General features: G+C 42.9%; 1 protein-coding gene across 1 annotated transcript in view; it reads left to right on the top strand.

The window, feature by feature from the left end:
* The window catches only part of ASIC5 (acid sensing ion channel subunit family member 5), a 112,198-nt gene extending 97,467 nt beyond the window's left edge, over positions 1-14,731 (top strand). The window contains exons 12-13 of the mRNA XM_033958640.1: positions 14,354-14,548; positions 14,690-14,731. Coding sequence (XP_033814531.1) covers positions 14,354-14,548; positions 14,690-14,731 — 237 coding nt within the window. The remainder of the gene's footprint in view (positions 1-14,353; positions 14,549-14,689) is intronic.
* The last annotated feature ends 2,814 nt before the right edge of the window (positions 14,732-17,545 follow it).

The following is a 17,545-nucleotide window of genomic DNA, read 5'->3' as shown; positions in this document are numbered from 1 at the left end:
TTTAAAAATGTTCTGTAAACCTAGTAGGATATATTCATTCAATATAAAGTGACAATTTCATTGTTTTGATTTGGATTATTTTGCACTGGGAATAGAACTCGACTTAATGTGTACATTTTTACATAGTGTATTATCATGGCATTAAGAATAAACTGAAACTGCCACTTTTATTAAGTTAACAGATGTTTAATGTATTTCTCAACACATTATAATCTCGTGAACACTTTCACTGTTTCCAGTAATGAGGAATTCAGTTTCCAAATATGTTTTATGGAGATCCCTCAATATCCCAGTGGATTAAAGGATTTTGTTTTCTGAAAGAAGTATATTTAATCTTCAACAGAAAGAAAAGGAGTCTTTGGAAATTAATCTTTTTAGATTTATTTACTTATTTAGGTATTAAGAACATAAGAACATAAGCAATGCCTCTGCTGGGTCAGACCAGAGGTCCATCATGCCCAGCAGTCCGCACACGCGGTGGCCCAACAGGTCCAGGACCTGTGCAGTAATCCTCTATCTATACCCTTCTATCCCCTTTTCCAGCAGGAAATTGTCCAATCCTTTCTTAAACCCCTGTACTGTACTCTGCCCTATTACGCCCTCTGGAAGCGCATTCCAGGTGTTCACCACTCGTTGGGTAAAGAAGAACTTCCTAGCATTCGTTTTAAATCTGTCCCCTTTCAACTTTTCCAAGTGTTCTTTTATTTTTCGAAAGTTTGAAGAATCTGTCCTTCTCTACTCTCTCTATGCCCTTCATGATCTTATAAGTCTCTATCATATCCCCTCTAAGTCTCCTCTTCTCCAGGGAAAAGAGACCCAGTTTCTCCAATCTCTCAGCGTATGAGAGGTTTTCCATCCCTTTTATCAAGCGTGTCGCTCTCCTCTGAACCCTCTCTAGTAACGCCATATCCTTCCTAAGGTACGGAGACCAATATTGGACGCAGTATTCCAGATGCGGGCGCACCATCGCCCGATACAATGGCAGGATAACTTCTTTTAGATTTGATGTGCCACCTTCCAATCATTTTTTCAAGGCAATTTCCAGTGCAAGGCAATTAGCTGACATGAAAACAATTCTAACAACTGCTAAATTGAGATGTGCTCATGTTTTCAACCCTTGACAAGGGATTTGCATTTTTTGGCACTTGGACTTAAAGTGGATTCATGACGCTAGTTTTAGCACTTTTCAGCTCTGCTTGGATGAATGGACAGTCGTTTAATCCCAAAGAGATTTTGCAGAGCCGAGTAGTTTTCCGGTTATAAAGTGACCATCTTTCTGAGCTACCGTATTTTGAACTTGATTCATTTCTCTGGATGGTGCATCTTTCGTCTGGACTAGATGTACTTGTGCATAGACTTTTACTAAGGTGCGCTATGCATTTTAGTGCATGCTAAATATACACATGCTTAAATGGCTAACGAACCTTTGTAAAAGAGGGGGTTAACTGGATTAAGACCGCCTCTCCCCTTTAGATGCTGTGTTTCTCTATTTGCTGCTCCACATCTCATATGTATTGAAGAAACTTCTTCAGTTTTTGTGTTTTTCCTGCTGCTGAATGGGACATAATTTGATAAGTCAGTGGGGGGGGGGGAGTTTTTTTATTATTATTATTACCTATGATGAACTGAGGGCTTATTCACTTTGCAGCTTCGGCTGGTTAGCTAAATACCTCGTGAGTTGTGAGATCTTTTTCTCCCCCTCAGGTTATTATTTAACATATGAAAGTTCCCATCCCAGCAGTAGGAGATAAAAGTTTTTGTGTATTTGTAATTGATTTATCTCATCCTGTGAATTTTTTATTTCAATTACCCCAGCGTTGACTGGTTTAATGTTACATCAGGGAGTGCTAGAGAGGTAAAATTCCTAGACGTCATAAATGGCTGCTTCTTGGAACAACTGGTCCGGGAACCAACAAGAGGGGAAGCTATTTTAGATTTGGTCCTTAGTGGAATGCAAGGCATAGTGCAGGAGTTAACTCTGTTGGGTCCGCTTGGAAACAGTGATCATAACGTGATCAAATATGAGCTGACACCGGGAGTGACATCGCAAAAGAAATCTGCTGTAAAGGCATTTAATTTTTGAAAGGGAGACTATGATAAAATGAGGAAAATAGTTAAAAAGAAGCTAAAAGGATCAATTGCAAAGGTTAGGACTGTAAATCAGGCGTGGATGTTATTTAAAAATACCATCCTGGAAGCCCAGACCAGATGTATCCCACGTATTAGCAAGGGTGGAAAGAGCCGACATGGTTAAAAACTGAAGTGAAAGAGGCTATTAGAGCCAAAAAAAAATCCTTTAAAGAATGGAAAAAGGATCCGAATGAAGAAAATAAGAAGAGACACAAGCACTGGCAAGTTAGATGCAAAGCATTGATAAAGAAAGCTAAGAAAGAATATGAAGAGAAACTTGCCAAAGAGGCAAAAACTCAAAACAATTTCTTTAGGTACATCAGAAGCAGGAAACCAGTGAGGGAATCCATGGGATGATCAAGAAGCAAAAGGAGCACTCAAGGAAGTTAAGGCCATAGCGGAGAGACTGAATTAATTTTTTGCTGCGGTCTTTACGGAATAAGATATAAGAGATCTACCAGAACTGGAAATAGTATTCAAGGGTGATGATGTGGAGGAACGTAAAGAAATCTCTGTGAATATGGAAGATGTACTAAGCCAAATTGACAAGTTAAAAAGTGATAAATCACCTGGACCGGATGGTATATATCCCAGGATACTAAAGGAACTCAAACTTGAAATTGCTGACCTGCTGTTAGTGATCTGTAACCTGTCACTAAAATCATCTGTAGTACCTGAAGATTGGAGGATGGCTAATGTTGTGCTGATTTTTAAAAAGTGTTCCAGAGGAGATCTGGGAAATTACAGACCAGTAAGCCTGGCTTCACTATCGGGCAAATTGGCAGAAACAATTATAAAAAATAAAATTGTGGAACACATAGACAAACATGATTTAATGAGACAGAGTTAGAATGTGTTCAGCCAAGGGAGATCTTGCCTCACCAATTTGCTTGACTTCTTTGATGGTGTGAACACACATGTGGATAAAGGTGAGCTATTTGATATAGTGTATCTAGATTTTCAGAAAGCTTTTGACAAAGTTCCTCATGAGAGGCTCCTGAGAAAATTAAATAGTCATGGGATAGGAGGCAAGGTTCAGTTGTGAATTAGGAATTGGTTATCAGATAGAAAACAGAGGGTAGGGTTAAATGGTCATTTTTCTTAATGGAGGAGAGTAAACAGTGGAGTGCCACAGGGATCTGTACTGGGACTGGTGCTAATTAACTTATTTATAAACGATGTGGATAAATGTGGTTATCGGATCGCTGAGCTGGGCCATATGTTATGGTCTTGTCCAGCGGTTCAAACTTTTGGGGGGCAACTTTTTGCCTTTATAGAGACTCTTTGGACTGTGACTATACAACCCTCCTCTCTTCTGCTATTTAGTGTTTCTCCTTCTTGTCATCTGAGGCCACCTGGACTGCAAGCTTTTCTTAAGTGGTCCATTTTATGTGCCCTCAAATGTATATTTCTCAAGTGGCTGGACATGGATGTTCCCACAATTCACATGTGGCGTACCCAGATGATTCAACTGCTTACTTGGGAGCGTCGAGATGTGCCTGATCTTTCAACTGTGCGGGGTGAGCATTTTACAGTTATCTGGGAACGTTTTTGGACTACCATGACTCCTGTTGCAAGAAGTCGAGTGCTAAATTGTTGACTGTGTCTTATTGATTTACTAGTGTTACTGACTGTTTCTGGGAACTCCGACCAGTTGGGGGGGGGAGGTGATTGGGGCGGGGGAAATGATTGGGTTAGTTTTGTACCAAATGTTGCTGTTTTTTTTGGGACACTGCTTATGCAGTTGAGTCTTGGTATTTGTTTTTATGTCTGTTCCAATAAAAATTATTTTACCATAAACGATGTGGAAATTGGAACGAGTTAGGTGATTAAATTTGCAGATGACACTAAACTGTTCAAAGTTGTTAAAACCAATGCGGATTGTGAAACATTGCAGGCAGACCTTAGGAAATTGGAAGACTGGGCATCCAAATAGCAGATGAAATGTAATGTGAACAAATGCAAAGTGATGCATATTGAGAAGAATATTCCAAATCACAGTTACCGGATGCTAGGGTCCACCTTGGAGTTTAGCACCCAAGAAAGGGATCTGGGTGTCATTGTAGACAAAACAATGAAACCTTATGCCCAATATGTAGCGCAGCGGTCTCAAAACACGCGGCCTGTGGGCCGCATGTGGCTCTCCAGGTTTTATTTGCAGCCCGCGGTCTGGACGCAATCAACAGCATTTCTCTTCCCCTTTCCCTTCCTTTTGGAGCAGCAGCGTGTCTGGCCGGCACGTTCCGTTCAAAGCCGCGGGTTGGCGGCTCCTCGTGCTATCCACTCCTGCATTGGAAGCCTCTCTGACGTCACAACATCAGAGAGGCTTCAGACGCAGGTGCGGATCTCGCAAGGAGCCGCCACCCGAGGCTTTGAACGGAACGAGCTGGCCAGACACGCTGCTGCTCCACAAGGAAGAGAACGGAAGGGAAGGGTCAAGAGAAATGCTTCTGCTACATAGGAAAGGGGGACCCTAGGGAAATGCTGCTGCTGCTGTACAGGGAAAGGGAGAGGGAGGGAAAGGGGAAGAGAAATGCCTCTCCTGCACAGGAAAGGGGGAAGGGAAATGCTGCTTCTGTTGCTGCTGCACCCAATTGGGGAAAGAGAGGGAAGGAAGGAGAAGGGAGAGGAGAGGAACAAGAGAAGAAGCCAAGTTCATGGGAGGGAGGGAAGGAAAGGAGATATCAGACCATAGAGGGGGAGGGATAGATACCAGAGCATGGGGGAAGGGAAGGAGACAGATGCCAGACCAGGGGAAAGGAAGGAAGGAGGGAGGGAGAGAAAGGAAGGAAAGAGATGCCAGACCATGGAAATAGGACAGAAGAAGAGAGAGATAGGAAGGGAAGGGAAGACATGGAAACGTAGATTTTGAAAAGAAAGCAGAAAAATTGAACATTAAGTTAATGCCAAAGATGGATGCAAGGCAGAAAGTGAAGACGGAGAGAAAAACAGTCAAAGGACAAGAAGGCCTTGGAAACATAGTTGAAAGCACAGAAAAATAAAGTCGCCAGACAACAAAGGTAGAGAAAATGATTTTATTTTCAATATAGTGAATGAAATGTGCCAGTTTTGAGAAAGAAAGGATATTAAACTTTAAATGTGAGGGCCGCAGAAAAAATAGTTAATGTCTTATTAAAGAAATGACAATTTTGCATGAGGTAAAACTCTTTATAGTTTATATATCTTTCCTTTTAATTGTTAAAGGAAAGTTTTATAAACTATAGAGTTTTATCTCATGCAAAATTGTCATTTCTTTAATAAAACATTAACTATTTTGTCTGCGGCCCTCCAAGTACCTACAAATCCAAAATGTGGCCCCGCAAAGGGTTTGAGTTTGAGACCACTGATGTAGCGGCAGCCAAAAAAAGTAAACAAGATGCTAGGAATTATTAAAAAAGAGATGGTTAACAAGTTATAATGCCACTGTATCACTCCATGGGACGCCCTCACCTGGAGTACTGCATTCAGTTCTGGTCTCCTTATCTCAAGAAAGATATAGCGGCACTAGAAAAGATTCAAAGAAGAACATCCAAGATGATAAAGGGGATGGAACTCCTCTAGTATGAGGAAAGACTAAAAAGGTTAGGCCTCTTCAGCTAGAGCTAGAGAAGGCTGAGGGGAGATATGATTAAAATCTACAAAATCCTGAGTGGAGTAGAATGGGTACAAGTGGATCGATTTTTCATACCATCAAAAATTTCAAAGACTAGGGGACACTCGATGAAATTGCAGGGAAATACTTTTAAAACCAATAGAAGGAAATATTTTTTCACTCAGATAATAGTTAAGCTCTGGAACTTGTTGCCAGAGGTTGTGGTAAAGGTGGATAGCATAGCTGGCTTTAAGAAAGGTTTGGACAAATTCCTGGAGGAAAAGTCCATAGTCTGTTATTAAGACATGGGGGAAGCATCTGCTTGCTCTGGATCGGTAGCATGGAATTTTGCTACTCTTTGGGTTTTGGCCAGGTACTAGCATGCCTCCCATGCCTTTTATTGGTATATTAAAAATTATATATCAAATGAGACAAATGTGAAACTAGTGGGGGTAGCAATATAAAAATTTGGAGATTAAAATCAAGGAAAGAGAATAAAAGTAGTTAAAATGCTTACACGGATGAAAAGAAAGAGAGCCCCAAAGAAAGTGCTGTGGCATTGTGTGCAGAAAGGGTTGCCAGAGGTTGTGGTAAAGGTGTATAGCGTTGCTGGTTTTAAGAAAGGTTTGGACAAATTCCTGGAGTAAAAGTCCATAGTCTGTTATTAAGACATGGGGGAAGCCACTGCTTGCCCTGGATCAGTAGCATGGATTGTTGGTACTCTTTGGGTTTTGGCCAGACATTAGTGACCTGGATTGACTGTCGTGAGAATGGGCTACTGGGCTTGATGGACCATTGGTCTGACCCAGTATTCTTATGTTCTAATAAGCGGTATATCACATTTTAAGAAACTTGCTGTCTGAAAACTTTCCATTATTACAGGCTGACAATATTTCTTCCTACTATCTGTCCATTTATACTATTTTCATTTGACTGGGCACCATTTCCATTTTTCCCCCCCCCTTCCAGTTAAATTTGCTCAACTCCTTCTAAAATACAGCCAAATTGTTCTGTTCTTGAAACATCAGTTTTATACCGAAACCTGTCAGCTGCACTGACACATTTATGCACATGGAAAAATTTATCCGCTTATAAGTCAAAATGGCTTACAGCTGCCATCAGACAAAACCTAACCTGACAGCTTAATAAGGTATTGATTTTTTTTCAAGACTGACATGAGGCTGCTCGTGGATTGCCTATTATGACAGAGGCATCAACAGCAGGTCAAATAATATTGCTGCACTCTTCAATTTTGTTGAAACACATCGCATTTGTAGGAAACTGCATAAACTCTTCAGTTGCCTGAGGAAAAACACAACACCAAGAGGGTGGGCTGATGTAAGACAGGGTGAGAGTGTGGCATAGTGGGTAAAGCTACAGCCTCAGCACCCTGAGTGTGTAGGTTCAAACCCACACTGCTCGTGACCCTGGACAAGTTACCTAATTTCCCCATTGCCCCAGGTACATTAGATAGATTGTGAGCCCACCAGGACAGACAGGGAAAAATGTTTGAGTACCTGAATAAATTCATGTAAACCATTCTGAGCTCCCCTGAGAGAACAGTATAAATAAATAAATTCTGGGTTTTGGCTTAACCCTCCAGCACAATCTACTATCCAATGTGACAGACCAGTTAGGTACACTGAAGGGTTGAATGGGAAGTGGAATGAAGCAAGGAGGAGGCCCTAAAGTCTTCAATATGTCACACTGCATTTCTTTTGACAATCACACAAAAAATAATAAGGGGGTCAAACAAAACTGCCACTTATCTGTGTCAGGGCTGACATAAAGGAAACAAGTCCAATCACTTGACACCTACATCGTTAAACTTCCACATCTGCTGAGAGAAATGGAGTTCACTTCCACAGCACTGGCATTTGGGCAGAGACCCCCAACTTCGTCTGCAGTTGCTATAGGGTCAATAGAATTGCTATAGCAATTCTATTGACCCTATAGCAATTTGCAATTCGCAGAAGCACTTCTCCCATGCACCACTATTGAGATGTTTTTCTCTGATGATCTCCCCAGTACAACACAGTAACATTAAGAAATAATAAAAAAAAATAAAGATTTCAACATTCATATCTACTGTAAAGAATCTATCTATAGATATACAGGTATATTGTGAATGAATTTGAGAAAATTTTAAGTGAGGATTTGTTTGGGTGTTTTGCCACACATTGCTATTTCTCCCCCTCCTCCCACCTTTTTTAAAATTTCTTTGGACTCCATATCTGCATCCTTGGGCTTTCAGTCAGAAAGGAAAATGGCTTCACATAGCAGAATTTGCATACACAATATTGTGGAAGCTAGGAATTACATTTATCAGAACAAAATAGGCATCTATATGCCCTTAAACAAGAGGCTCCTACTATATAGATACACAATGGCAGATAAAGGCCAAATGGCACATCCAGTCTGCTCATCCGCAGCAACCATTACCTCTTCCTCTCTCTAAGAGATCCCACTGACTATCCCATGCTTTCTTGAATTCAGACACAGTCTCTGTCTCCACCACCTCTTCCGGGAGACTGTTCTATGCATCTACCACCCTTTCTGTAAAAAAGTATTTCCTTAGATTACTCCGGAGCCTATCACCTCTTAACTTTATCTTATGCCCTCTCATTGCAGAGTTTCCTTTCAAATGAAAAAGACTCGACTCATGTGCATTTACATCACATAGGTATTTAAACGTCTCTATCATATCTCCCCTCTCCCGCATATCCTCCAAAGTATACAAATTGAGATCTTTAAATCTGTCCCCATACCCCTTATGACGAAGACCAAGCACCATTTTAGTAGCCTTCCTCTGGACCAACTCCATCCTTTTCATATCTAAATGAGGTCTCACCGGAGTCTTATAGAGGGGCATCAATACCTCCTTTTTCCTACTGGCCATACCTCTCCCTACGCACCTTAGCATCCTTCTAGCTTTTGCCGTCACTTTTTCAACCTGTTTGGCCACCTTAAGATCATCACATACAATCACTACCCTCTGTCACCTTCTATTCAACCTGATCTGTAGTAGAAACAAATTCTTATGCAAAGGTTTTCATGGATTTTATGAACACATTTAAATCATCTTTGAAGAATATGTAAATTTGTGCAAGAGAATTATAAGAAAACTAACCTGTATCACAATGCTGTTCCTTCGGCATCCAAATTACACCTCTAAGAATGTCTATGCATAGATATGTGAGCTTTTGTGCACATCCCCGGGAAATTTTGTAAAAGCAATTTTATGTATAGATCACATGCTTCATATGCAGAAAATATGTTATAAAGTTACCCTAATATAATAAAATGAATGTATGCTATGACTGTACATTCCTAGAGCCGAAGGAGGAATAGATCTCATAGAAATAGATGATAGATAGAATTGCCATCACAGACATCCAAGCCAACTTAACAGCATCAACAGACCCCAATGGACAAAATGTATGGGCATATGAAAGTAAATGACCAACTGGTCTATGTTATAATCATATTTACAAGCCTTAGATAATTCTCATAAATCTCATACTCAAAGATATCATTTGAGCAACAGACAATTTGCTTGAGCTCAGCATTTCTTTTAACATTAATAACATAAGAACTGCCATCACCGGATCAGACCCAAGGTCCATCGAGTCCGGCGATCCACACACGTGGAGGCCCAGTCAGTGTACTTTGACGTAATTGTAATGTTCCTCTCAGAATTTCAATGTTATTTTTTTTCATCCTCTTTTACAGTTATACTGTCGTTTTATCTTGTACTTTTTATTTTTTTTATATATATAAAATCAATAAAATATCTTGGAATTAAACCCCATGGATAAGCATTTTGACTAGCAAAAGGAATGAGTGAGAATCTTCCATTTGTGACCCATCCGGCTCTGCGTCTGCTTTGGTCCCATTTAAGAATCAGAAGATTGTCTTCCTCTTTCTGTAGCTTTGGTTTCTGGATCCTCTTTACAAATTGAGTTTTCTGCTAAGATTTTGGGAGTCCTTTTTGACTCCTCTCTCTCTTTTAAGGATCAAATTAACTCTGTGGTCAAGAAATGTTTTTTTTAATCTACATATGCTGAGGAAGGTTAGACATCTTTTTTATCAACGTCATTTTTCTATTTTAGTTCAGTCCATTATACTATCTCGCCTTGATTACTGCAACGAATGGCCACCAGAATGGTCTCGGGGCTCAAAGATCTCCCATAGGAGGAAAGGCTGAACAGATTGCAGCTATACTCACTCGAGGAACGTAGAGAGAGAGGAGATATGATTGAAACGTTTAAATATATCATGGGCCACATAAAGGTGGAAAATGATATCTTCTTTCTTAAAGGTCCCTCAGCCACAAGAGGGCACCCGCTGAAAATCAGGAGTGGGAAATTTCATGGCGACACCAGGAAGTTCTTCTTCACCGAAAGGGTGGTTAATCATTGGAATGAACCTCCACTTCAGGTGATTGAGGCCAGCAGCGTGCCAGATTTTAAAAGGAAATGGGATACACATTTGGGATCTCTAGGGGGGTAAAATCAAGGGGGGTGGGTCATTAGAATGGGAAGACTTGATGGGCTATGGACTTTTTCTGCCGTCATCTTCTATGTTTCTATGTTTCTATATTTACCTCAGCATTAAAAAAATCTGCCTTTATAGATTGCAGTTGATTCAAAATACTGCTTCGAAATTGATTTTTGAGAAACATAAATTTGACCATGTGACTCCATTGCTCCAGAGTCATTGGCTCTTGGTTTATTTTAGAGTTCAATTTAAATATGCTTGTGTTGCTTTCAAGATCCTATATGGTATCTTTACTCCTCTTATTCCTTTATCTTGGAATGTCTACAGATTCTCTTTTGCAAAAGGCATCCAACGATTTAAGTTATCCTTTCCTTCTAGGAGAGGGACTAAAGGAGTCAAGATTTTTAGTCGATCTTTGATTTTTCAATTTTCTCAACTTTGGAATGATCTTCTGCTTCTTTTATGGAGTTCTGGTTCACTTCAATTTTTTCATAAATCTTTAAAAACCACTTTATTTGCTAAATATTTTGAAAATTAATTTTCTTGAAATTCTGTCATTATTCCTTATGGTTTTTTTCTGTTAAGTTAACTATTGTAAACCGAGTCGAGCTTTCTTAGAATGATGACTCTGTATATAAAGCCAAGCCTTAGATTAGAAGAGCAGTGTTAAGCTCTCCAGAAGTACAGATTACATTCACTTACAGATGTGGCTGCCTATTCTGAGAAAGACCCTTCTGAGAATGAACCCTGGCAGGATACCTGGCACGATGCCATGGTTTCCAGTGAGCTGGAAACCATGCACAGTGAGAAAGCAGTTGTTTGCAAACCTATTGCCAGAAAACAGAAGCCATGCACTACTAGGTTTAAGAAAACCAGCACTATGCAAGATGACCACAGGTGGAGCCCAAGAGAGCTAAGTTCCAGGTCAGGTTCACACAGGTTTGGGCGTGCACACACACTGAAAAGCAGAAAACTTTTAGAGAATGAGATGAGAAAAAAAATTGTCCCCGTCTCCGCCCCATCCCCACCCCTGTGAGCTCGGTCCCCGCCCTGTCCCTGCAAGCTCGGGTCCCGTCTCTGCCCCATCCCTGCGAGCTCGGTCCCTGTCCCATCCCTGCAATCCATCTGATCTTATCCGCACAAGCCTCAGTTTTATACTGAACTTATTTTATTAAGTATAAAAAGAAACAATATTCTGTACAATTGTCATTTTATAAATCAGAGCTCTGGCTGTCAAAATAGAGGAAGAGATCTTCAGGTGGCAGAGCTTTGCTTATAAACGTTTATCAATAGAGCTATAATACTACTTTATCCTAAATCAAAAAAAAAAAAAAAGAAAAGAAATAGAAATTTTTTTCTAACTTTGTCTGGTTTCTGCTTTCCTCATCTTCTCATCATTCTCATCCTTCCATCTGCTATCTGTCTTCTCTCTGGCTCTTCCATATGGCATCTGCTCTATTTCTATGCCTCTACCAAAAATAGTCTGCCTCTCCCTACCATCTCTCCCTCCCTCTCCCCATCTTCTTCCCTAAGCTCCCCCCATAGTCTGGCATCTCTGTCTTCTTCCCTTCCATCTCTCACTCACTCCCCCAGGTGGGTTTTAGCATCTCTCTCCTCCTTTCCTTCCTTCAGATATCTGTCTCCTCCCCTCTCCCAATGCTTTGGTACCTCTCTCTTCTCCCTTTCCCTTCTTTTTCTTCTCTTCATTCTCAATTTGTTTTCTACCTCTTGTCTACTTTCTTACTTTCTAGTCCTCAATTTACCTTTCATTGTGTCTACCTACAGCTTGCCACCTCTTTCCCTTACTCCTTCCAGTATCCCACTAATTCTATCCTCTTCCCCCAATCCAGCATGTGCCCTTTTTTTCTTTATCCCCTCGTTCCATCCAATATGCGCTCCCATCTCTCTCTTCTCCCCACTTCCTTCCAGTGACTGCTCCCCTCTCTCTCCTTTCCACTTCCATGCAGCATCTGCTCCCCCTCTGTCCTCCCCATTTCCCTTCAGAATCTGTTCCTCTCTCCCCTCCCCCTCTCTCTCCACTTCCCTTCAGTGTCTGTTCCCCACTCTCCTCTCCCCTCCCCATTTCCATCCAGCATCTGCTCCTCCCTCTCTCTCCACTTCCCTTCAGCGTCTTCTCCCCTCTTTCTCCTCTCCACATTCTTCCAGTGTCTGTTCCCCCATCTCTCTCTCCTTCCCTCTTCCATGCTTCTGCTCCCCTCTCCCTTCCCATTTCCATGCCGTATCCTCTCTCTTCCCTATTTCCCTTCGGCATCTGTTCCTCTCTCCCTTTTCAGTGCTACTCGACCTCTTTCCCTCATCGGACCATCTCCCTCCCTTACCTTCGTGGGTGCTTTTCAGAATCGAGGTTTTCTCTCTGAGTGGCCCAGATGTCGTAGCCTTCTCACAGGTCGTGTGTGACTATTACAAAACTTCTCTGATGCAACTTCCTGTTTCCACCCGGGCGGCTTGCATCAGAGGAGAAGTTTCGGAATAGTTGTGCTCGATCTGTGAGAATGCTATGGTATCTGGGCTGCTCAGAGAGAAAACCGTAATTCTGAAAAGCACTCATGAAGGTGAGAGTTTCAAGTTTCTTTATTTTTGATATACCGTCTATCAAAATATATGTCTAGACGGTGTATATTATAAAAGATTATAGGAAACAATTAAAATAAGTAAATAAAAACAATAATTTATCAAATATTAAAAATACTGGACAAATTCAGATACATGAAACAGAAGGAAAGTAGGGGAAGAAGAAGTTGTTTAAAATACATCAAAGTAAAATTAATTTTAAAAAAGGATGGTAAATAGAAACATAGAAACATAGAAATAGATGGCAGATAAGGGCCCATGGCCCATCTAGTCTGCCCACCTTAATGTCCCTCCCCTACCTTTGCCCTGTGAATAGATCCCATGTGCCGATCCCATTTGGCCTTAAAATCAGGCACGCTGCTGGCCTCAATCACCTGTAGTGGAAGACTATTCCAGCGATCAACCACTCTTTCAGTGAAAAAGAATTTCCTGGTGTCACCTCGTAGTTTCCCGCCCCTGATTTTCAACGGATGCCCTCTTGTTGTCGTGGGACCCTTGAAAAAGAAGATATCTTCCTCCGCCTCGATGTGGCCCGTAAGATACTTGAACGTCTCGATCATGTCCCCCCTCTCTCTGCGCTCCTCGAGCGAGTATAGCTGTAATTTGTCAAGCCGTTTTTCGTACAGGAGATCCTTGAGTCCCGAGACCATCCGGGTGGCCATTCTTTGCACCGACTCCAGTCTCAGCACATCCTTGCGATAATGCGGCCTCCAGAATTGCACACAGTATTCCAGGTGGGGCCTCACCATGGATCTATACAATGGCATAATGACTTCCGCCTTACGACTGACGAAACCCCTTCGTATGCAGCCCATGATTTGTCTTGCCTTGGACGAAGCCTGCTCCACTTGATTGGCAGACTTCATGTCCTCACTGATGATTACCCCCAAGTCTCGTTCTGCTACCGTTTTTGCTAGGATCTCGCCATTAAGGGTATAAGACTTGCATGGATTCTGGCTGCCCAGGTGCATAACTTTGCATTTTTTGGCATTGAAGTTGAGTTGCCATGTCCTAGACCATCGCTCCAGTAGGAGTAGGTCGTGCATCATGTTGTCGGGCACTGAATCTTCGTCTGTTGTGCATTTGCCCACTACATTACTCAGTTTGGCGTCATCGGTGAATAATGTTATTTTACCTCGAAGCCCTTCTGCCAAGTCTCTTATAAAGATGTTGAATAGGATTGGGCCCAAGACTGAGCCCTGTGGAACTCCACTAATCACCTCCGTCATTTCGGGAGGGAGGGAGATGACCTGATGAGGGGAAGAGATGCCAGGACCACAGCAATTGGGAGGGAGGAGGGAGGGGGCTGCTGGAATGCATGATCACGAGGAAGGCTACTGACAGGGAGGGGTGGGAAGGGAGACAATGTGCGGCAGATACTTTACTGCGGGGACAAGGCCATTCACTGCTCCATGGGGCAGTGAATGGCCTTGTCCCCATACCTGCAGCTTTCAATCATTTTTCGCCTCATTCCTGTGGGTTACCCGTAGCTAGCGGTGGGTAACATTCACCATGTCATTCTCTACTTTCATTCCTCAGGGGAAGAAGGCAGGGAAAGCAGAGGGATCTGACTTCCCAGAGAGGAACCCAGACAAATGGCAAGGTAGTGACCAGGAAATGCCAGAAGCTGAAGAAGCTCCTAAGTGTTCTGAAGAGAAAGATTTAAACCTGGAGGAGCCCAGAGAGCTGGCTGACCAGTTTGTTACAGAAGGAGAAGGCTTAGAAGAAATGGAAGTAAGTTAAAGTGAGACAACTTACTGTTTGCCAGTGACAAGGATTCTTCCTGAAAGTTTTAAAAGGAATGTTTTCTTTTTGTGTAGCCAAAAAGGCGTGAACTATTTTGGTGAAAAGTTTTTTTCTTTTCTCCCCTCACAGAAAGTACTGGATTTTGAACTGTGGAAAGCAAAGAGCAGTTGATGCAGTGTTTGTTACACTTAGTGTGGAACGGGCACATCAGTGCCCTGAAGAAAGAACTGTGTGTGCTTGCAAAGTTTTGAACTTTCTTTCTTTTGCTATATTTTGTTTTGGCTCAGTGAGGAGCTGAGGATTTTTGGGGGAAGAGTCTGCTAATACCTTGGGAAGGGATTTTTGAAAGCTGTAAAAAGCCAGTGAAAGCAGACTCAGTAATCCTCCCTGCCCAACTTTTAAAGCTGGAGACTCCAGCTGTTTTAGACCAGAGCCATCTGAATAAGACTTTGGGAGACAAGGCCAATGAACTGTGTTTGTAAAACTTCTTGTCCACTGAGGGTTAGAAACAAGGTCATTTTTGCCTGTTACTTATTTTCTAGTGAACTGTGTGTTTTTGCCTATTTCATTTTTGCCTTTGAGAAAAGTGACACTTAACCTTCTTTTATTTTTCTGAGTACAATGACGCTAAGGCCTATATGTTTGGAGGAATAAAGATACAGCATTACACAAACTTTAAGACTGTTGAATTTGAGATTATTCTTAACTGGGTTTGGCACTTGAACCCTGGCAAGTTGCTTGTAGGGCTTTCTCCTTATTTGGAAGTGCTCCGCACTATTGTTTGTCACCAGGCAGGGGCTGTGCCACGCAGTCTGTGGCCTTCTGAAGTGACACAGTATACACAGGAAAATAAGGATTTACAAAAGAAGAAAAAAAAACCTTCAAGAACCAAGGAAAAACCAAGTGCCATAAATGCACAAATACAATGGGAAATGCAGAGGCTCTTTTTAGTAAGTTTTATTCAGCCAGCGGCAGTCAGCATGTTTTTAAGTTCAGATTGGCTGGCTAAATTAGACCTGAATATTCAATGAATATATGTGTGACTGGACTGTACCTGGCCTCAGTGGCATAGTAAGGGGGGAGGGGAGTTCAGCCCGGGCGCTGTCTTGGTGGGGGCACCGACAACCATCATCTTCTCCGTTGCCCTGCTCCTTCCTGAACCTCCTACGCACGCCCCTTCCCTTGTACCTCTTTAATTTTCCCAGTGCGAGCAGCATCACAAACTTGCTGCCTGCATCGGTGTCAGCACTCTCTGATGTCACTTCCTGGTCCCATGCCTAGGAAGTGACAGGGAGAGCAGACACGACGTGGGCAGCAAGTTCATGATGCTGCTCACACCAGGAAAATTAAACAGGTACAGGGGAAAGGAAGGGGGGGGGGGGGCACGCGTGGCAGGGAGGGTCGGGAAGAAGCGTGGTGGTGAAGAGGGTGGGGGAGGGGTGCCAGTCACCCTCGCTACGCCACTGCCTGGCTTATCTTATGCAGGACTAGGCTGATATTCAGCTGGGACCCACATAAAACATTTACGTAGGACCTAGCTGTATGTCAGTTACTCATCTGGACTCCTGAACTGATGACAATAGCTCCTACCCAAAAATTCCCCGCCCCCCCACCCCATAAAGCCTCCTCCTCATGCACTTGTGCTCCTCCTGGGTCTTCTGGTGGTGTAAGGGGTAGCCAGGGCAGAAGAAATACCCAGTCACTTCTGCCCAAGCCAAGTCCAGTCTTAAAGAGGGAAATTCTATAAATGGCATCTTACTGGTGCCTAAGTTAATTGGGAAATGCCATTTGAAATGACAAGCAACATTAAATTTAAGGCGCCTACTGCCTAAACAAAAGGTGCCAGATCTGTACCGCTGGAGGTGCCTAATGGCGCTGGAAGTGGCATTAGGCATTGTAAAGCACCTACGTAGGAATGATTCACGGCAAAAACAGGCATCGGAAATGTAGGCCTTGAAAACTCTGGCCTACATTTCCATTGTCTATCTTTCCCGGAGGTGCAGTTCTCTAAACGGTGTCATCACGTGATTGGCACGCGATTGGCGGATGCTTTTTAGGCAGCTGCCAATATCAGTGCAATTTAGAGAATCTGAGCCAAAATGGCTACTGCGACCTAGTTTGTGCATGATGAGCATTTTGAGTCATGGGGATAGAAGTAGGTAGGGAATGAACAGGCATGCAGAGTATAAACAAATGTAATGTAGCACCTATTAAGGGGTATGTCCAGCATTTTTTTTTGCAGGTCACCTATCAAAATGTCCATTAGTGTGTGGTACCCTGGTTGTAGTTAACACATGCACTTAGCATCTCCTATTAAGGAGGTGCTAAGCGGACCTATGCGAACTGCAAAATTGTCAGTGCACGCAGTGCCGTAGCGAGGGTAAGAGATGCCCCTCCCCACCCTCTTCTCCACCCCCCCCACCTCCACAAGCTCATTCCCCGCCCCCTCCTGCTGCGCGCACACCACTTGCCTTCCCTCGTATCTCTGTAACATTCCTGGTGTGAGCAGCAACCGTCAATCTGCTGTCCAACCAGTGTCGGCTCTTCCTCCGACATCCCTTCCTAGGCGCGGGTCCAGGAAGTGACATCAGAGGAAGAGCCGACGTTGGCGCAACAGCAGGTTGGGGATTGCTTCTCGCGCCAGGAACGTAACAGAGGTATGGGGAAGGGAAGCGGTGTGCACGCACTGCAGTGGGGCGGGGCGGGGACCGAGCAGGGGGGGTGGACCGCCCCTCCCTACTATGCCACTGAGTACCTGGCAGTCGTCAGAAACTAACAGCAATTTATTGTACTTTAATTTCTTGCATTAGGATGTGGTGACTGCAAATTAGATGTACTTCTGTAAAAGGACCCCATGGTGATGGGACATTCGCGCGCGAGACTTCAGCACACCGACATTGCAGTGCCGACAATTCGGCACAAGACACCAGCGCGCCGCCTAAAAATTGACTTTTAAAGAGCTCCAACGGCAGGTGTGGGGGGGGG

This window comes from Geotrypetes seraphini, chromosome 1, assembly GCF_902459505.1.
Source record: "Geotrypetes seraphini chromosome 1, aGeoSer1.1, whole genome shotgun sequence".
Classification (NCBI taxonomy): Eukaryota; Metazoa; Chordata; class Amphibia; order Gymnophiona; family Dermophiidae; genus Geotrypetes; species Geotrypetes seraphini.
The sequence above is the reverse complement of the archived record's forward strand: the minus strand, read 5'-3'. Positions and strand labels throughout refer to the sequence as shown.